This window comes from Talpa europaea (genome assembly GCF_964194135.1).
Source record: "Talpa europaea genome assembly, chromosome: 7".
In the NCBI taxonomy this organism is placed as follows: Eukaryota; Metazoa; Chordata; class Mammalia; order Eulipotyphla; family Talpidae; genus Talpa; species Talpa europaea.
The window spans coordinates 37173628-37196463 of record NC_140074.1 but is presented as its reverse complement, the minus strand read 5'-3'; the positions used below and the strand labels follow the sequence as shown (position 1 = coordinate 37196463).

At 34.0% G+C, this 22836-nt stretch overlaps 1 protein-coding gene across 9 annotated transcripts in view; it reads right to left on the bottom strand.

Annotated features, from left to right (window-relative positions):
- LOC311174532 (zinc-regulated GTPase metalloprotein activator 1B) overlaps positions 1-22137 on the bottom strand; it is a gene marked incomplete at both ends in the record, with an annotated part of 44281 nt that extends 22144 nt beyond the window's left edge. For 6 of the 9 annotated variants that reach the window (XM_084239033.1, XM_084239036.1, XM_084239034.1 and 3 more), the window contains 7 exons: positions 486-532; positions 6003-6040; positions 7171-7230; positions 13302-13393; positions 14520-14616; positions 18389-18475; positions 21984-22137. In XM_084239033.1, the coding sequence (XP_084095159.1) occupies positions 486-532; positions 6003-6040; positions 7171-7230; positions 13302-13393; positions 14520-14616; positions 18389-18475; positions 21984-22137 (575 nt within the window). The remainder of the gene's footprint in view (positions 1-485; positions 533-6002; positions 6041-7170; positions 7231-13301; positions 13394-14519; positions 14617-18388; positions 18476-21983) is intronic. The other 3 variants (XM_084239035.1, XM_084239040.1, XM_084239037.1) reach the window with 2 other exon arrangements.
- Positions 22138-22836: the final 699 nt, after the last annotated feature.

The following is a 22836-nucleotide window of genomic DNA, read 5'->3' as shown; positions in this document are numbered from 1 at the left end:
TACATCAAATTCAAATATCAATATGGGTAGAAACAAGTCAGCTTGCTAAAACTGCCTTTTTAAAAGTTACCACATTTTTCAAAGAAAGAGAATAAATTTACCTAAATTAAAGTTTTTGAAAAACTACAATTCAGAAGACATGTCGGGATCAAGAACAAGCGTCTTCCTCATTACTACAAATACATATTATCTTTGTAAAATAGATTAACCACTAGAATATTTGCTACTAATTCAAGTGTTATATTACCTGAAGGTATACCTAATTATTTCAAAGAATGTAACTAAATTCTCAGAAATGGTTTAAAGTAAAATTTTATGTATTAGACCACTATAAATAGCTAGCTAGTAACAATTCAAATAACTATAGGACAAAGTTAACAAATTTTCTTTGCTAAGAGTTTTCTATTTCTAGGTTTATTTTTGGTTTTCATATTAATTTTGTTTCCTATTAGCAGGTAGTCAACATATACTTTAAGTATGAATACCTAGCAGCTTCATTGATAAGGCCATCAGGTTTTTCTTCTGCTAAATGCTAAAGAAAAACAAATTTTGGGGGAAAAAAAAAGAACATTATAGTTCAGATTTTAGACATTTTTTTATTTATAAAACTGTTCTTGTCCTATTCATTATAACTTACTGAAAAAAGAGACAGCCACCGAAATTATACTCTTAAAATTGAATATACTTCCCTCTGTTCCTATTCCCCATGCCTTACTCCCCATCCCAGAATCATACCTAATATGAACTCAGTACCGGGCCTTCACATTCTCCAAAAAAAAGAAAGTGTGGGCAAGATACAGACTCAATTCTTGCCTAAAAGCAATTTATCATTTAGAAATCCACATTTAAGGGGCCTCCCTGGTGGCGCAAGGGGTTGAGCGCAGCGTTGTGAAGCTGTTCGCAGCTTCTGCAGTGCGAGTTCGATCCCAGGCCAGGGAGTTACCCACATGGCGCAGCAGACCTCTCCTGCCTCGTCTGCTGCTCCCCTCAGCAGTGTCCTTCGGTCAATCTGCCTGTTCTGTTCCCAACTCTGTTTCTGGTGAATCCTCTCATCTCCCACACATCTGGCCTGTACCCCAGCTCTTGTAATCACAAATAAATAAATCTTGGGAAAAAAAAAGTTCTTTCAAAAAAAAAAAAAAAAGAAATCCACATTTAAGTGATGAGGTCTCTCAGTGCAACTGTTCATTTTGTTGGTCTCTCCAGAGTCAAGCTGGGTCCAAAACAATATTAGGGGCCCATGAAGTTGTCTGCATCTCTCTGGAGCAGTTATTTTTCCATAAACCTATTTACATCCTTAAAAAGTCATCAAGGCCATAAAATTCATCTCTGGGGCCTCCCCCGGGTGGCACAGCAGTTGAGCGCTGGGTTGCGAAGCTGCCTGCAGCCTCTGCAGCACCGGTTTGATCCCCGGCTGCTCCCCAGCTACCGGAGGAGGGTTCCACATGGCGCGCAGACCTCTCCTGCCGCCTGCTGCTCCCCTCAGCAGTATACTTCGGTCTTTCTGCCTGCTCTGCTCCCTGCTCTGGCTCTGATGAATTCTCTCACCCTGCCGCACTTCTGACTGTACCCAGTGCTTGTATAAATAAATAAATAAATCTTTAAAAAAAAATTCATCTCTGAAAAATCATATTTCCCCTTCATTACCTTAACCTTCAACAGATGTTCCCTCTCACAATTATAAGCTGCCTGTTAAGGTATACAGACTAGTACAGTATTCTTTGTATCTGAGTCAAACTTCACAAATTATTATATCTTTTCATACATTGTTTCATATATTAGCCTCTGTAACTACTGTGGGAAATGGGCATTTTCCTCATTTTACCAAGGAGAAACTAAATCTAACAATTCACTATAAGAGGATATCCTACTATAGGGCTGTTTATTTAGTTATTAAAATTTATTTATGCATACAAGAGCTGGGGTGTAGGCCAGAGGTAGGGAGGGGGGTAAGAAGATACACCAGAGACAGTGGGGAGCAGAACAGGTAGATCCACTGAAATACATTGCTGAGGGGAGCAGTGGGAGAGACAGGAGAGGTCTGCTGCACATGTAGGTTAGCTCCCTAGCTGGGGATCAAACTCAGGCCACAGTAGCTGGTGATAGCTTGATAGCGCCAAGACGTACACCCCTGCACCATCAGGAAGGCCCTCTAAGGGCTATCTTTAAAAAACTAAAAATGTGCTCAATAGCAATAAAATGAACACACTTTTTCTTTATCAAGTCCTATAAAGATTTAAATAATCCTTTTTTGTTACATAAAATAAGGTCTATATACAGTGTTACACAAATGGTATCACATGAGCACAAGATTATCTAAGAATTATATTCAAGGTTATTTCACAAAACCACTTTCACAATTCACAGGGAGGCAGATTATTACAAAATTTGGACAGTTTGAAACCTAAGAGTTAACTGGTAATAACTTTATTTAATTCTATAGGGAAAAAAATAGTTGTTCTAAATATTGCCAAATTCCATTTTAGGGGAAGAGGACTAAACTACAACTATTATAATGATATATTGATTTCCACTTCAGGAACAATTCTATAATTCAACAGCAAATCCACTCTGAAATTATGGAAGTCACAATACTTGAAGAAAATCCTATCAAAACTTGTTCTTGCCAAAAGACCAAGTTAACTATCTTTGCTAATTAATCTTGGCCCGAAGTTACAGCAAATCCTATTGTTATGTCCTAATAAAAATAAGGCTGATACAATCCCTGGCATAGCTCTTGGCACCCAAGCTCAATAAATATTTGTTAAAATGAAATTTTTAACATCCTCTATTTGTAAAATAGATACATGGAGGTTTTAACATGCAAAATTCTACATAGCATGCAGCAACAACTCCCCTTCTATTCGGGAGTATATCAACTTAACAAAGATATATTTGTAGCAAGCCACCTGTATCTGAATGATCCTGTAATACTGAAGTTCTTTTAAAAATTATAAATATTTTTCAAAATATTGTAATGTACATCAAGTATGGCAAGAAAATTAGAGATTTGTTTCTGAATTTCCATACCTAAACGGAACTAACAAAAATAGTAGTTTCACAAAGAAATTCATATTACTTAAAACTCTTCCACAAAGCTAACTGGGGATAGATTATTTTACCACCTATAGAAAACCAAGAAGTGTCAATTATAAAAGCATGTTAAAATACCCTAAAGTAAAAACTTGCCAATATATACAACTCTATTAAGACTATATGTAGTAACCATGTATAATTACAACAGAAGAGATAAATGCCCTGTTTCGCGCCCATGTGGAGCTATACAGAGAAATAATAAATGCAACTAATATTTTCCTCTAGACATCAGTTCAGCATTTCCCTTATGAAACTTCCAGCCTCCCTAAGCCAACTTTGCAAAAAGACTAAAATCAAGGTGAGATATGAAAATTTTTTTACATTCTTTCTGTTTAGAAACTTTTTCAAAATATTTACACACACACACACACACACACACACACCCCGGATTTCTCTGTCTTAAAGATTTCTCTGTCTTAAGATCTGTGCTTAAAGATTGTGGCTTTTGCTTGTAAATCAAAAGAGAGAAAAATAACTTCAGTTACTAATTAATTCAACACATTCAAAATGTTAAGGTTCAACCCTCCGATTTAGCATAATACAAGAAATAACACCATTATAAACATAACTTCAGTAAAGGTTATATATAGGGTGTCCTTTCTACAGAAACAAAAACTAACTGCGCCAAAATAAAAGAACAACACTGTTGTTGACTGAAGTGGAAATAAATCTAGTGTCAAAATGCCAGATGTCATTTAAAAACATAAGCTATTTCTTTTCCAATATACAAGTTATAGATCTAACACTAGTTTAGCTTAAAAAGAAAGTATTGCATAATGCCAGTCTATTTATTTTTCTGGTCTTTTTCAAGCCAAACTCTTCTGACTCAATTGTTTCAACAGCTTGTGCAATATAACAGAAGAACCAAAATGAAACCTCTCACTTGACCTTTTTTGTGTAACTTCATTCATTGAATCTATTGCATTAAATACTGTCACATTTGTAGAACTGAAAAGAACAACGTCAGTAGCCTGGGTGTCAAGTCTTGAGAATAGAGAGCTGTCATTTGAAGTTGTCCAATTCTTTGCCCATGATTAAAAAATGAATATTTCAGATCAATGGGTGACAATCCCATTAGAGTGATAGCCCATGATATCAATTACCACTTCAGTTTCAATTTGGCTGGCTGGCCACGGGGTACCATTTCTCAGCTTTATTTGTGATGGGCTGGCTCTGTGAAGCATGACACCCTTAAATTGCTGCCCATTATCCAAGTGTCATTACTTGAACTGCCTCAGAATTCTCCAAATCACAAGCAGCTACTGAGGTCAAGCTTTGCAACCAGAGGAATTGGACAAGTTGGCAAATTCTTTATATAAAGGAAAAGTTATTTATCTGGCATCTGACTTAGAAAATCTAAAGTTTCCATTATCCTGACAGTATGTCAGTTTTTGTGTAGGTATATTGATTTAATAATTGAAGAGGTTTTATCAAGGTGTGTGTGGGGGGGGTTAAACATTTACGGTGTTTGCATTATTCAAAATGTTGCTTTGTTTTTATTTTGGCTTCTATCACACAGATAATAGGTTCTATTTAACTAATCGCCACACTCAAACATACACATAAATTTATTTCTATACATATATAGATAGAGTTTGACTTCTGGCATGGCACTTTAAATCTGCCAAGAAAACAAAAACAAATGAAATGTTATCTATCTCATCGATATTCCACAGTTAGTAATAAATTTATATAGGCAATTAATTCAAACATGCCTATAATAAACATTCAAAATAAAAAATTTGACTTTTTTTCTACCTCTGGAAACATTTTGCTAGAAATGCCATGATTTCTGAACAGTCATTGGATTTTTTCCTGAATAAAGTTGTAATTGGGATTTTTTTTTGATTCTTCATACTATCAAAAAAATTGGACTTAATAATCTAAAATGGAGTTATCTCCAAACTTCTCAAATGAGGATGCTCTAACCCTAAGTGAACTGAGGGTACAGTCATGGGGTACCGAGGCAGCCATTTGACAAGCCTTTCATATATTCTAAGTATGCTTGAGAGATAGTGGGTAATAGGATAATTTCATCCTCTTCTGCATTTACTAAAATTTCACTTAGAAATAATAGTAAGGGGCCTCCCCGGTGGCGCAGCGGTTGAGCGCTGGGTTGCAAAGCTGCCCGCAGCCTCTGCAGCACCGGTTCAATCCCAGGCTGCTCCCCGGCCACCAGAGGCGGGTCCCACATGGCGCGCAGACCTCTCCTGCCACCCACTGCTCCCCTCAGCAGTGTACTTTGGTCCTTCTGCCTGCTCTGCTCCCCGCTCTGGCTCTGGTGAATTCTCTCACCCTCCTGTGCTTCTGACTGTACCCAGTGCTTGTATAAATATAATAAATAAATCTTAAAAAAAAAAAAAGAAATAATAGTAAGAAACACTATTTCACTGTAGGCAATATGCTTTTAAAGCTCTTATTAAATGTATTTTATAAACTGAAGTTCATATAAGTGCATTTAGGGACCTTGGCAGTTACAAAAACACTCACAGAAGGATGCCTTTAATGGGGTTTCCCTTCTTTATAATGCTATGCATGTACCTAGATTTCTTCAAAAATAAGATAAAGCAGCAATTTTTAAAAGCTCAGTTACCTCTAGTTTGTGTCTGATAGCAGTTTAACAATAACAACAAAAAGCTCTAATATACTTTATCAATCTCAGTTTCCTCTACAAACAAAAACCAATATTGGGGTAAGGAGTTACACATACCCAAACTGAATCCTGTCTCCATCTTATTACAACTATTACATTTCCAATTTTTATACACACACATTTATTATTCAGGATACTTTATAAAACCAGTTTTTGTTAATGAAAATTTCAAACAAACACAAACATAGAGAAAATATTATCATCAATCTCCATATACCCAGCTTTAAGAACTCACAGCAATTTATCTACTTACTTTTAATCCATATTTTGAATCCACTACAGTTATGATACCTACAAAAGAAATAAACTGTTAAATCACTTATACTTGAGAATGAAAATGAAACTAATCCATTTCAGTTCACAAATGATACTCAGAAAAACAAAGTATTTTTTTCTCTTGCCAACACTGCCATTAAATTCAACTCCACTATTAAGTAGATGAATTTCAAAAAGGTACTGAAAGCATAATACTATTTTTAAGGCACTAGAGAGATTTAAAAGTTTTAAATTATATAAACAAATAAACATTTAAAAAGCTTACGCTCCAAAATATAAGGCAAATTTCATTTTATATAGCAGAATGTGATAAATTACACAATACATAGATAGGTTAATTATTGTTTATTTTCACAAAATCAAAATCAAGACCTTTCTTAATATTTAAATTACTGCTTAATAAATCTGCCATTTTAGAATATCTTACATCTTTTACCAAGTCTACTTACACAAATGTTTTATGTAGCATGTACCTAAGCTTCCAACTGATCATTTAACTTAGCAATCTCTGTATTTATATGCTAAATAAATTTTTCAGAGTATCAGCAGAATGAGTTCAATGAGGCCTAAGGAATTCAACCAGCTATAATAATGGAGTTCAACCTCAATGATTTAATTCTCATCCCTCAGTTTATGAAAGACCTGGCCTTAAAGAAAGGTAGAGGCTGGGGGAAGGAGGCAACTTGGTTGCTTAACTAAGAAAGTATTTAATATGTCTTTAATGAAGTCTATGAATAAAATTTCCCAAAAGTGTTAAGGTAAATAAAGATGGAGGGATGTGCTTAATTCTTTTCTTCAAGGAAACTGCAAACAGAAATATGATCCTCATATTGTCTGGCTAATTTAAAATAAAAGCTATAACATTATATCAAGTGCATAAAATCAAATAATAGAGAATATAAGAAATCTACATATTTTAAAAGGAAAACCTTAGTGGAAGCACTAAATTAGGATTAAAATTTGACATTTAGCACTATGACTGTTTGGGGCCTTTGGATCAATATGAACAAAGATTTCATCATGAAACTATACAGATATTAAAAGAGTTATGCAAGGAATTAGAATTATAACATGAACAAAAGTGATCTTAACTATAAAAATAAAATTTTACTTGAAAACCAAAGAAAATTCATTTTGTAACTTACCATCAAGATAAATATCCATCCCTAATTCAGCATCAACCCAAAACATAGAAGCCACAGCACCTTAAAATATAAAATACTCAAGTAAAAAATTTCTTCATACTGAAAACAAAATTTTATCCATGTTTTAATATGTTTCAATAGAATAAGTAGCAAACACTTATATAAATTAAATATGAGTTCTTAATCCTCTTATGGAATTAGTGACAGAATCTGTAACTATACCCATTTCCTCCTTTCTCTGCTTTTTCTCAAAAAATAAACAGATTAACTCATCCTATGCAAACCCAATAGTAAGTTTCTGCCAAAAATAAAATAATTTACCAACATAAATTATCAACTAATTTAGGCAATATGTTTGTGTGCACACAGGACTTATTTTTATTTTCTCTCTTCTTAGTAATCATATGGCTCACAAATAATGAATTATGGCTCTAAAGGAAAGCAAAACAAAAGAGATAATTCCAAAATTACATGTCTAAATTTTTTTAAAAACTTTCTTGTAAGTTTTATAATAGAAAAAGAATAAAAAGTATAATTATGCTCTATGGCATTACACTATTTAGTGCTGATATAAAATTTGGGTCTGAGTAAAAGTAATGTCCAAATCAGAAATTAGAACTTGTTCTTAACAGATACTGGCTAGGACCAAACCAGACATCCTGATTAGTATGCCACCACACAAGTGAAAGAAAACTGACAGAAAAAAAAAAAGCATTTGATTTTTCAAACCATCACAGGTCCAGTTAGTGACAGGGCTGTCTAAAAGAATGAGTATTAGGGAAAAACAAGGATAACTGAACTCATTCCAATGTCTGAAGCTGTCCACCAACCCTGACGAGATGTGGTCCCCGAAGCATCACTCTGTGTCAACAATGAAATACCTGTCAGCTGTTTACAGTGATTACTCATGCAAGATATAGCAAGGGCCACAAGATCTAATGGTTTCCTGATACCTATTGATTTTTTTCCCAAAAACTTAATAGTTTTCCAATTTGACTGAAATAGGATTTGTGAGTAACAGGGGCTGAATCAATGCCTGTCCTTTTCAAGGAAATTACTTTACCATGACAATTATTTAGCTTAGAACTAGAGAGTGTCAGTCTCCTAAACGGGAAACAACTGAATTGCCAATAAGAATTTTCCTCACTTACTTAGCTAACAACATGATTTTAATTAACGAAGGAGAAAAAAGTAATTCCAGTGAGCATATCATCAGTTTGAACAAAAATAAATCATTTTAAAAGGTTTTTTAAATTTATTTTAAATAAATCATTAAAAATTCCTAACATTGTACATAGAGCTATTTTCTTGGTTTTAACGTTACAGATTACTATTCAGATAAGCAGCTTTTAAGTACTACAATTAACTTTTTTGCCTATTAATAAGTTTAACTAAAAGAATATGTTATAGTTTTTATTCTAAATCTGATATTGTCTTTGGTATAACAACAAACCACACAAGAAAGAACTATTTAAAATTTGGATGTAGGAGTAGAGATAAGAGAATGAGGTTAATCACTGGCTTTCAACCCAGGATGATTTTTTTACCCAGGAAATATTTGGCAACGTCTGGAGGTATTTTAAGTTTTTTCAATCAGGGATGAAACAAACTATGCATATGTATCATAGCTCATATGAAACAAAAAAAAGATAATGGGCAGGAAGCAAAGAAGTGAAATAAATAGGGCAGACAACTGGCTTAGAACCAAATCTGGAAATAAGCATAATCAAGAATACAAAAATAAATTTCTGGGGTTTCATCATAAAAAAAGAACATATAGCCAACAAAACCTTAATAAAAACAAGCTCAAAAGCAAGATAAAGCAGAATAATATGAAAAAGCCTTTTTTTTTTTTTTTTTTGTATACCTTTCTGCCCCTTTAACCTGCATGATGTATTATTTCCGAAAAACCTTTGCAGGTGTTTTCCCCTCTGCTTAATTCATCGCTTCAACATACTGACATATTTGTATACATCACTTCATTACTTCAATTCTTTGTGCAAAAATGTCACCTCCTTAGAGAAGCCCTCTTTGATTACTTATCTAAAATATCCTGTTACATATTTTCCCCTTTTTTTCTTTATGGCACATAACTTCACACCGTATATTAATTAACATTTTAAATTGTCTTATTAACTTTTGAAATTTTCTCTACTATTGTAAGTTCTAAAGATGAAGTTGCTTATTTGTATCAGAGTAATTTACTGGGTGACTAGAACAGTAGCTCACATAAGGTAGATGTTCAAATATATGTTGAATGGGTGAATGGACAAATCTATTGTCATAATGTCAATCATCTCTTATGCTTTGACTTTTTAAAAAGTACACATACTAAAATTTATTTTTTGGTTATGGCACTCTACACTGACTTTCAATTCTGACTTTCTATTCTTTTTTTTTTTTATTGTGGTATAGAATTTATTTTTTTTTATAAATTTTATTGTTATATTCCCCATACATTTGCAGCCCCCCCATTCTGACCCCAATCCCTCCCCTCCCGCCCCCGCCCCCCTAAAAGTGTCTCTGGTTCATAGTTTTTTGTTGATTTTGATTTTCACTTTCTTATAGTTATTCATTTTCCTGGTCCCTTATTTAAGTTTTCTAGATTCCTGCTATGAGTGAGACCATCCGGTATTTTTCTTTTTCTTTTTGGCTTATTTCGCTGAGCATGATCCCTTCCAGCGCCATCCATGTTGCTGCAAATTGCATGTGTTTATCTTTGAAAAAGCCTTTCTTTCTGTCAGTAATCTGTTTCCATCAGTTTCTTTTCTGTATGTTGATGTTTTAAATGCATTAATTGGTTAAGTAGCTATTGTATTGGCTTTAAATTTATTTCTTGAGGATCCTAACTACTTTTTCATATTATTCAATAAATGCAGAGACAGAAGACAAATCAAAACAATTAAAATATGGAGAGCAAAAGAAAAGTCAAAATAAGAAAATTGGTGTCATAAAGAAGACCAAATAATTTGACAGAAAAGAAACTCTTTTTGGTAATGACTAGGGTAGGTCCCTAAATGAAGTACTAAATCTACAGATTAAGAAGTATATTGTAACTCAGGAAAAAATGATTATGAATGACCTATAGATGTATCTTGGTTATATTACTGAACTTCAAAGATAAAAAAAAATATGTATAACCAGTTTTCATGAAAAAACTTATCACCTTCAAGAAAAATCAGATTTTTTCCACAGTTGTACTTACTGCCCAATATAATGACCATAGAGTTCTAATGAAAGTTTTCCCTAAGGATATCACCTCCTGCTAAGCTGTTTTTTCAGGAATTAAAATAGGCAAAGCTGGCCAATCAAAAAATACTAAGATATCTTGGAACAGTATTTGCAAAGTTCTGAGGGAGAAGAGATTGTAACCTAGAAATTTTATACCTAGCCAAATATTCTTCAAATATAAAAATAAAAGACAAATATTTTCAAGTGGTATGGTATGTAAGAATTCAAGGAAGATAGTATTTATAGCTTGAAAATATTACCTGATCCTAAAATTCTATCAATCAAGAAACTGGTCAACTCAGGAAACAGAGATGTTACCATATTGGTAATAAGCATCAAAAATATTTAAATATAGAGGCAGAACTTTATAAACAAATTATCACAGCACATAAATGTTAGAAACCTTGACAACATAGCAAAGAACAATCAATGAAAACCAGGAGATGGGACAAAGTGGAAGAGTATTAATTCCCTCATCTTTTATTCTAGAGATATCAATAGATAATACTATGATAATTAAAATGTAAGATTTTTTTTAAAAATAACATGTTCAATTTGTTTGTTCTTTATATATTTTTCTAATACATATCTCCTGCATTGAAAAGCATTTGTTTGATATTCAGTAATTCCTTCACTTATTTTTCAAGTTTTCTTTTTTTTTTAGATTCAAGTATAAATAAATCATTAAAAATAACCTAGGTATTTACCCAAAGGACACAGAAACATCAATTCCAAAGAGCGCCTGCACCCCTATATTTATAGCAGCACTATTTACAATAGCTAAGCTTTGGAAACAAACCAAATGCCCAAAAATAGATGACTGGATCAAGAAGATGTGGTACATATATACCATGGAATATTACTCAGCATTCAAAAAAGATAAACACATGCAATTTGCAGCAACATGGATGGAGCTGGAAGGGATCATGCTCCGCAAAATAAGCCAGAAAGAAAAAGAAAAATACTGGATGGTCTCACTCATGGCAGGAATCTAGAAAACTTAAATAAGGGACCAGGAAAAAGAATAATTTTAAGAAAGAAAGTATCAAAATCGTCAAACAACTAGGAACCAGAGACACTCTATGGCAGGTGGGGGGCAGGGAAAGGAGGGATTGAAGTCAAAATAAGGGGGTTGTAATTGTATGGGGAATATAAAAATAAAATTTAAATTTAAAAAAACACAAAGAATATGATCCAATTTTTATAAAATTGTTTTTGTATACTTATACAGCTTTTTGGAGTAAACAAAGCAGGGTTTACTAAACTGACAACTATACAAGAATCACCTGGAGAGTTTCTTAAACAGATTGCTAGGTACCACTACCCATAAGAGATTCTGATTCAACAGATCTAAGATGGGGCCCAAGAATCTGCATTTTCACAAGAACCTGACTGCTTCTGTCATTTACCATGCCACATCAAGTAGTACTCACTGTAATGAAATTACCTGATTGTGTTACATCATAGTGTAATATAGGGTTACTTTTCTTCTTTGCATTTTCTTAGGTATTACTTAAAATTTTTTTAAATGATTATTCCATTTTTATCCAAACTATAGGATCATTGTTCCCCAGAGAGTTAGAAACAAGAAACATGGATGCACTAATACCTACAATTTCTAAAAAAGCTTTCTCTGAGATCTTTATTGAACTTTTGTTAATTAATGTGAAAAGTTGAACCATAGTTCATTAATCTCATCTATTTTGGAAAAAAAAGTAACAAGACTTTTTCTCTATAAAGTGGTTCCAAAGAAAGAAACTGCTCTCTCAAAAAGATGCATACTTTCTGCATTTTACCAGATTCAACTTAACGTTGAACACCAGGCCAAGTCCTATGATCAGTCAGAGCTACTGATATGAAAATTCCATGCCTATAATAAGAACTAAAATACCATTAACTCAACACTAATTTGAAAACATGGCAATAATGATATTGTAATACTTTGAAGAACCATAACTACTGACTACATTTATACCTTCAGAATTCACCAATACTTGTTTTAAACAACTACGACTTTTTAGATAAATTATTCTCAAACAATATTTCAATAGCCCAATGCCATAAACCCAGATCAAAGAAGAAAAAAATAGTATGAGTAGAGTAACAGAATAAACAGTAAATGTTTTGCAAACTAGGAATAAAGAGGTCACACAAAAGTTATTTGGAGAAAATAGATCTTATTATTAGAGTTAAAACTCTGGTATGAAGGTAACAGTAAAACATTGTTAAATATAGGCCAAATCTGTGTCATATTTAGTAGTTTAGACGTTCCATAATTCAATACCAGGAAAAAGGTCTAGTAGGCTTGATTTAACTGTGTACCTGAGGACAGCATTTATACATAATGTTATTTCAAGCTCAGTAGTAGAAAAACAAAATACTAGCAATTTAAAGGGAACAAGTATGGGAACAGAGTTCAAAATCCTTTAACTCTCTCTTAATGACTCTAAGAAGCTAGCTTAGAAAATAAAGAAAATAAGTTCTCTTTGGAGTATAACCAATCAAATATATACTTAGAAATAGCAAGTCTGTTTTTCCTAAATTTCCATTCAGGAAATTTAACAATTTCTTGTTAACACTAAACACCCAAATAGTCCAAGTCCTATCATCAGTCAGATGTGTCTACAGGAAATGTATGAAATATACGAAAAATTTAAGTTTTTTGTTCTTACCACTAAACCAAATCTATGAATAACACTTAAAATTTTGTTAAGAGCTTAAACTACTTTTATCATAATTCATCTGGCAAAGAAACATAACCCAAATTTTTTCTCTTTTGAGCTAAAAAAATTATTTTAATCTAAATCAAAGCATTAATACTCATTTTAATTATTACTCCAATACATTTATCTTAAAATATTTCACAACTATATTTAGTTATCAACAATGTCATTTCTTACCAGGATCTGCTAATCCAGTGGTCTCTAACAAGATGTAATCAAATTTCCCCTTCTTCTCCATCAAATTTTCAATTGCTCTAAGCCCATTGTCCCTAGAAAATACCAAAATACAATGTATAGTGAATAGTAAAGTACTCTTATAAACATTTTAAAATATATTCAGTAACCTGAGACAAAAATATCTTTAGGCATTTGAAAATTTACCTCCTTGCCAAACCTCTAAAAATATGTCTACCTATTATTTACCACTATAGAGAAAAAAATATGTGCTTAATATATTGATAAGTAAAAAGAAATCACATACATGAGTTAATAATTTTATTAAAATTAAAAGTAGAGGTAATTTCAATATAGCTGACCAAAACAAGTCAGAATCTGTTACTTCTATAGGTTTATGAAAGAATTACATCCAAAACAATGATAAAACTTATAAATTACAGTAGTTTTAAAAGCTAAAGGTATATTACCTTTTAATTTAAATACCTTTTAATTCCATTCTGAATTAGGATATCAGACTTCAATCTCCTTTTTCTTTATAATATTTAGAACAAATACTTAATGGGTTGCATTTTGGATGTTCAAGAAAATGTTATGATTTTAGCCTTGTTAATTACATATGACTGACTCAAAGTTAATTACGTGATAAGGTAAATGGAGCAGAAGAAATTCAATTCACTAGAATATACAAAATCAACAAAATCACTAGAATATACAAAATGAATTTTCCTAATTCATTCAACATATGTCTGAGTGACTACTATGTGTCAGGTACCTTTCTAAGATTCATTGCATATTAGTGATGAAATAGACACTTTCCTTGGAAACTTAATCGTATAGTGGAATATAATGTAAGGTATTTTTCCTATTTTAAAAATAAATTATTTTTGTTTTTAAAGGTTGAATACTTGGAAATAAGACCAATGACTTATTAAATTCAAAATATTCCTTTTTATACATGAAATGAAACTTATAAGCACCACAAAGATTAATTAAACCCTGACATAAAAAACAAAAGAACCAAAACATTAAAACAGATAGAAAAATAATTAAGATAGCAAAGAAAAAAACCACTTTACTAAATTGTATCTTAATAAGTCTATTATCTACTAGAAAACACAATGAAGCAGACCGTAAATTCAGTTAAACTGCACAAGAAAGGCAAAGCTGGAAATATCATCAATAAACATTTAGAGTAAACCAACAAGCACACATTCTTACTTTACTGAACAGCAGAGGCAACCATTTCTAAGTTCCAGCCATTCTTCATAGAGTTCACCACCTTGGCTGACAGCTAAGGATTTCTCCACTGCACTTCCTAGAGTAATTAACAAGAAGCACTTTTTATTTTATTTCACTTTTTTTAAAGATTTATCTATTCATGCATACAAGAACTGGGGTACAGGTCAGAGGTGCAGTGGTTGAAAGGATTCACCAGAGACAGAGCTGGGAACAGAACAGGCAGACCTACTGAAACACACTGCTGAGGGAAGCAGTGGGCAAAACAGGAGAGGACTGCTGCACCATGTGGGTAGCTCCCTGGCACAGGGGATTAAATTGGTGCTGCAGAGACTGCAGACAGCTTCACAGTGCTGTGCCCAATCCCTTGCACAAACAGGGAGGCTCAGAAGCACTTTTTAGATTACGTTCACTAATTAACCAAAAACACAGGTAAGGGTACTCAATAACAAAGCAGATTTCAAAGAAGAAGATATATTTAATAACTTAAATTCTTTCATTACACTTAGAGTCTCAATAATTTATAGTGTTCTAGCTTTAGTTTTTATATCTAAAAGACTTACTCCCCTAAAAAAAGTAAATCCAAAATGAAAGAATTATCCCTCTTACCTCTCTAGGTCTCTTACTTGACCACTTCCATTTCCTAATAAATTAGCTATATTTTATTAAAGGCAATCTTTAATGGTCAATTTTCTAGATAGATTAGTTTGTCTTACAATTGGTTTTTCTATGCCTTAAGCTTTAAGGGATTTTTTTACCTATTATTTTTCTTTCCATTCTTCCTCTAAATTTGTTTTTATTTCTATTTAATAGACTGTTCAGTATTCCCAGTATGAGTAAAAACCCCTAGTTTATTTTGAGGAAGTTTTTTTGGCCAAGCTATTAATGTGCTCATTTAAAAATTAAATTTTAGTCAAATACACATAAATTCCCTAGCAATGCTTAACTTGAGAAGAACAAAGATATCTGAGATATTGTTATATAGTTTGTTATATAAAGAAGAGTTTAAATTAAAGAAATATATCAAAGAAATTAAAGAAATATATCAAAGCTAAGTAAGAATTCTAAATATCAAAGCATGACAAAATTAAAAAAAAGTTTCTCATTTACATACAATTTTTGTTTACATTGCATCTAGGTAATGAAAAAGAGCTATGAGAGGATTTCAGGCTGTAAACGGGATTGTTTTCTTGATTTATCTTGTTTGCATGTAGGAACACAACTAATTTTTGTAAATTGATTTTGTAACCTGTCATTTTACTGTTTTGGTTCACTGTTTCAATTAGTTGAGTTTCAGGGCTTTCTATGTATATTATCATGCAGTCTGCATTAGTGATAGTTTTACTCCATCTTTTCCAATTTGGAAGCCTTTTATATCATTCTCTTGCCTAATTACCCTAGATAGGAACTCTAATACTATGTTAAAGAGCAGTGGTAAAAGTGGACCTCCTTGCCTCGTACCAGATTTTGGAGAAAAAGCTTTTAGTTTTTCACCATTGAGTATGATGTTGGCTGTAGGTCTGCCATACATGGACATTATTATGTAAAGCTATGTCACACTTATCACCACTTCTTTTAGGTTTTTATCATAAATGGATGCTGCATCTTATAAAATACTTTTTCTTCTTCTACTGATATGATCATAATGATTTTTACCTTTCCTTTTCTTGATGTGGTTAATTACAATGACTGATTTTCAGATGTTGAACCATCCTTGCATCCCTGGAATAAGTGCCACTGGGTCATGATGTATGATCTTTTTACTACATTGTTGAATTGGGTTTGCTAAGATTTTGTTGAGGATATTTGCATCTGTATTCATCAGGGATACTTGGTTTGTAATTTTCTTTTTTTGTGATGTCTTTGTCTTTTTTTGGTATCAGAGCAGAATTAAATGCCTAGGAGCAAACTTAACAAAGATGGTGAAGGACTTATACAATGAAAAGAAACAGAGATATTGCTAAATTTAAAAAAAAAGCAAAATGGAAGACACAAAGAAATGGAAAGATATTCCCGGTTTGTGGATTGAAAGAACACTGTTAAAATGGTGATCATACCTAAAGCAATATATGGATCCAATGAAATTCTTATGAAAGTTTTAATGGAATTCTTCTAAGAAATAGAGCAAACAATACTGAAATTCATATGGACCAAAAGACCCCAAAAAGCCAAAGCAAACTGGACAAAAAAGTAAAGTGTCATCACAAACCAAGGTTTCAAAATATACTACAAAGCAACAGTAATCAAAAAAGTATGGTACCTGAAATAAAAAGAGACACACCGACCAGTGAATTGAGAGCCTAGAAATAAACTTACACTTATTTGGACAGTTAATCTCAACAAATGAGCGAAGTGTATAAATTGGATAAAGGAAATTTTTTCAACAAATGGTGCTGAGAAAACTGGACAGCCACATGCAAAAGAATGAAACTAGTCCATTCTCTCATACCACATACAAAAATTAACTCAAAATGGATAAAAAAATGCAGATATAAGACCTAAAACCATAAAATACATAGATGAAAACATAGGCAAAACACTCCATAACATTGGCTTCAGAGATGTCTTTGTGTATTTGTCTCCAATGGCAAGGGAAACAAAAGAGAATATAAATAGACTATAACAACAGTAACAAAATTCAAAGGAAAGTATTGAGTATACCATAAAAGATAAAATTGTGAAAAATGATCAAGAATAGTGAAATACAATAAGAATAATAAATGTAATCAGTGTTCAACAGAAAAGCATTTAATAACAAGGTAGAATAAGAGGCTATGATAAAAATCTTAGGATTTTTATTTTGTCTAACAGGACTTTTCTCTTTAGTTTACTAAAGTCAGAAATAAAATTTAACTCACAAGCATCCCATCCTGCTCATAAAATCTATTACTCATTCAAATCCTTTTCTCATTCAAAATTTAAAAAATTGGAGCCTCGCTGGTGGTGCAAGGGGTTAAGTCTCAACACTATCAAGCTTTCACCAGCCACTGCAACACGTATTTGAACCCTGGCAAGGGAGCTGACCCACATGGCATGACAGACTTCTCCTATCTCACCTGCTGCTCCCCTCAGCAGTATATTTCAGTAGATCTGCATGTTCTGCTCCCCAACTCTGTCTCTGGTGAATCCTCTCACACCCCCTATACTTTTGGCCTACACCCCAGTTCTTGTAGGCATAAATAAAAAATAAATCTTAAAAAAAACAAAATTAAAAAGTTAGTATATTTTTAAAAAAATTCCAACAGAAATTATATTTTTGACTAAAAGAGAGCTTTTATTAAAATTTATACTAACATTGTATTACAGACTTTTGAAACCACAGCTCAATATTGAAGAAAAAAATGGAATGTTGAATGTATTTTCACAGATAATTGAAATTGTGTGAGAATAGAGACCTAAGTCTATTTTAAAAAAATCTTCAGTTTTAACTGCTTTGCAGAGAATAAATATTCAACAAAGTTAAACTTACAACTTTTCATTTTGAAGTATTTTCATAAGCTGCAATAAACAATGTAGACAGGAGTACAAAAACAATGCAGACAGGAGTTCCTCAGAGAAAGAGGAACTTGAGATTTTTACTTTTAGAATTATTTAATTCTGTTGTTATGAATTTCAAGGGTACACAAAATAGAAACTAAGTGATTTCGATATGCCAAACTTATACAAAATAAAAATTGACTGAAATCAATTTTTTCTAAAATAATCCTTTCTTTCTGAAACTACCCAATATCAATGTGGTCACAAAATAATATCAAGAATTTTCACATTACAATATGGAATATATCAATTCACTAGTGGAACAAATTGCCCCATAAATTCTTGAAATATGGCATTTATTGAACTTTACTTACCTTCCCCAAATTCGTTCAAAATAACTGCAACTCTTTTACTATGTTGCTCTGTCAAAATATAGTTCAAAAGTGTTGTCTTCCCAGCGCCTATAAAATACATTTGTTTTAAATAATGAAATTTAAGGATTAATTTTAAAGGTAAAAAAAACCCACAAAGAATCCCATTATTTTTAAGAGTTTGCAAGTTATTTTATTATTTAACTATGCCATACAATGTGGAGAAAAAGATGAATATACCTTCTGAAAACCTTAAAAACACTTTATGTTAACAAGAAAATTTTATAAATATTTACAAATACTCCTGTAGATTGAATCAATAGCTTTCTTGAAATGCATATGACACAAAATATGCCTTCTACATGATTTAAAATACAATTACTAAAATTTCTATTAAATTACTGGTTTATGGCTTTCAAGGAATAAAGTACTCACGTATTTTATAAAATATAGACTATTTAAATACCTTTATATGAAGACAAATTTGGGGGGGGGGCCAAGAATACATGGTTTACTTCCCCAAAATGTGTATTATCAAGACCTACCTTTTAACATCTATCATTAACCAGACACAAATTCAAACTGACTATATGGCTACTTTTTTAGTATGCTCAAAGCAATCTATAAAATTGATTAGCTATATCCACAAACAAACACACAAAAATGTATGTTGAAAGTATAAACAATGAACAGCATATTTGGTATTTAGAAAGATAAACTCAAAGCTACACCAACTTTATCCAGTAGGTGGCATATTAGACCTAATACATGTTCTCTCCAGTGGGAAAAAAACATGTCTGGTGAACCACACACATCTAAGTTCCCTGAGGAAAGTAAAAAACAAATCTTAATTGCACAGTAGTGTTGTTCAATTGTATGAATATATCATTTATTTGCCTATTTTTCTGTTGGTGGAGATTTGGATTGTTTTTAGTCTTTTGGTATTAAAACAGTGCTGATAAGAACTTTTACCTAGAGCTTGTACACATCTTCTGAACTACCTTTCCGTTTTCTAAGATACAACGAGGAGGGATTTGCTGAGTATTTGAATATATCTTCATTTATAGGTCATGTTACTTTAAAATTTATAGAAAGATCAAGGCTTTTTATTTAGAGCCGTTTAGGAAGTACCACATCACTAAAGTGTGAAGTATAAAATGGAAGGGATACACTTTAAGGAGGCAGAGCAGTGAGGAAATTCTTAAAATCAGTCCAAGAGTGGGACAGAGGCCATGAACTTGAGTGCTGCACAAGGTGGAAGACATGAAAACATGAAGAAGAGACTATATCAGGTAACTACTTGTGCTTAGTAATTAACAATATTATAAAGCAAAAGACTGTAAGACACAGTTCATTTATTCACACCTTTACTATAGACCATGTTTTATGCTGGGCCTTGTGGAAAATGCTCGACAGGGCAGTCTCTCTACCTTATTGAAGCGTAGAAAAATTAAGGGTGTGGGAGACCGGATGGGAATCCAAAGCAGTGATGTGGCAATTATGTTATAGGCTGATACATTCAATAGGACAAGGACAATTATGTTATGGAGTACCTATGAAGAACGACTGGCCAAAGAAGTAACACTAAGAAAAATATTCCAGGGACTAAACTACCTGACACTTTTAAAAGTAAAATTATTTTTTTTTAAAGATTTATTTTTTTATTTACAATACATTAGCTGGGGTAAAAGCAGAGTCACAGGAGGGTGAGAGGATTCACCAGAGACAGAGTGGGGAGCAGAACAGGCAGACTGATTGAAATACACTGCTGAGGGGAGCAGCGGGGGTGACAGGAAAGGTCTGCCGCGACATGTGGGAATCTTCCTGGCCCACCGGAAATCGAAACCGCGCCGCAGAAGCTGCAGACAGCTTCACAGCGCTGCGCTAAACCCGCTGCGCCACCAGAAGTAAAATTAGTTCGATTGGCTGGCCAACAGTTTAGCAGACTAGAAAGGTTGGCAAAAGCCCAGTGGTCTAGGGCCTTGTAATTCATGCTTAGGAATTTGAACTTTAATACAAAGGGATATCACTGAAGGGTGTGACACAATCAGATTGACATTGATAACGATCACTAAGGCTAAAATACAGAGTATATTAAACGGCAGCATAGCTCAAGACTAGGAAGTTTTTATAGTATTCCAAGTGGATGGAATCACAGCAGGATTGGAGGGAATAGCAGCATGAAGATTTGGACATGTTCACTTTGAGATGTCTGTAAGGCATCTCAAACTATCTGGGTACACAGGTAAAAGATATAAAGAGGGAAGCTACAGAAAAATAAAGAAAAAGAAACAACCTTAAAAAATAGAAACCATATCATAGAAGTAGAAGGAAATATCAAGAGAAAATGTGAAGGAAGACAAGAGAACTGTTTCAAGGAAGAAAAAAATGGTCAGGGGTAAGCTGTGAAACTATCCCCTTTACTCATCAATAAGGCAAGGCTGCTGGCATTAGTTCTCACTCCTAAACTTCACTGAGTAAAATCAGAAAATCAGGGGGGCAAGTCTGAAATATACTGTTTGGGGCACCGAATTTGCTCAACTTCTCAGTAGCACAGTTTTTGAAAACACGTGGAGAAATACCAAAAATAAATTCCATTATAAAAACAATGCTTTGTAAAAAATGGAAATAAACTTAGGGACTATCAAGTAAAGGAAGGGCAGGAAGAACACCAGTGATTTAACTAGTGTTATGTAAAAGGCCTTCAGGTGCACCAAGTTTGTATTTCTCTCTAGCAGCACCTAGAAATTACATCACTTTATTTACATTTCTTAACTTTCTCCATGCTTTTAAAAAGGCCATGTACTTATGCTAGCCCTTCTACTTAACTATAGGTTTTTAAAAAAACTTCTCAAACGTTGCCAATAAAGTTCCTCCAAGGTAACTGCATAAACTGTTCTGCTGGGAATTGCACTATGTTTACAAACCTATGAATTCAAAAGTCCCCGTGCACTCCCGAACGTTCTCAGTTTGAGAGATCTAGTCATGGAGGGCAGAGACTTCTCACTCTTTCTCCTCGCTTGCTATACAAACAGATCTCCAAAAAAATGTTTGCAATAGGAACACTTTCCACGAATGGCTGGAGGAGATGGACTCGTGAGGAAAGGGGAATCTACTGAAAAATGCAGCTCATGTGTCGAGTATTTTAGACAGCACAATCCTTTCGTCGTAATAGACTTATAAGGTGTTTCCTGGCCCATTCAGGAGATGAGTAAACAAGCTCAGACAGGTGACCGAATCGCTATTATTTCAATTTCAAGCGAGGCAGATGAGCTTCAGAAAGATAATCGTTAGCGGCCACAAGGACAGGGGGCAGACAGGGGTGCCGGCTTCAAACCGCAAAGCTAGAACTCTTCAAATACCGAGTCTAACTTTCCATCTCACTTGAGAACTGTGACTCTAAGGTAGAGGGGTCCGGCTATCACGAACCCCCGAGATGAGAAGCAACCCTTACCGAGAGCAAGTGACCCAGCCCCTACCTCAGGGACTTTTGCTCTCGGCCGGGGAGGCCCCGATACCTAAAGAGCAGCGCCGTCAGCACCCAAAAATTCTAGGATACTAGAGTTCACGGCATTTTCTGACCGGGATGGTTAGTTACCTAAATACCCGGTGATAATTGTGACTGGGATCTTAGCGCCGGGGGCAGATTTTTCCTCCTCCTCTCTTAGCTTCGTCTCAATGGGGATCAGTTCGGGACAGTCCTCCTCCGCCTGCTCCTCTTCCTCACCCACAGCTCCAACAACCTGTAACATCCCGGCGGACACCAGGACCCTCCTTAGTTCAGGCGCTACGAGACCAGGACGCCAAACAGCAGCCGCGCACACCGAACACGCCACGCTAGACGCGTCCTGACGTCACCACGCTGCGACGCGGAGCTACTTTCTCGGGATCCCGCCCGGATTACCTGAGCTTCAGCGGAAGACCGCCTCGCGTCTTAGCCACGCCCCCAGGAACTGGGTCCGCCCCCGGGCGTGCTCTCGGACCCGAGAGGCGGGGCGGAGCTGTCCGCGCTGCCAGCCCCGCCCTCGAGCTGTCACTGTGCGACAGCTGCCTAAAGAGTTAATGGCTGCTGGGAGCGCTGAGGCCACGCTGGAATCTGGAGTGGGTGGCTTGAGCTTGAACTAAGCCATTCCCACAAGGCACAGACTTTATCAACTTGACATTTTTTTAGTATCAGGTTTTTTTTTTAATTCGTAGGGGAAAGATCGGGAGTCAAGAACACTAGAATATTAATTTAATTTTTTTACCGGAAAGAATAACCAGTGAAACGTTTTTTATAATTACATCTTATACAATCCAAACTTTTACACTTGGCGTGCATTAATTTATTTTCCCTTGTCATTTATTTGGCCCTCGGGCAACCTGAGTTCATTTATTTTATTCTCTGGTTTGTGACATCATCTCTAACCCATGGGTAACCCTCCCTTATATTTTTATATATATTTGTAATG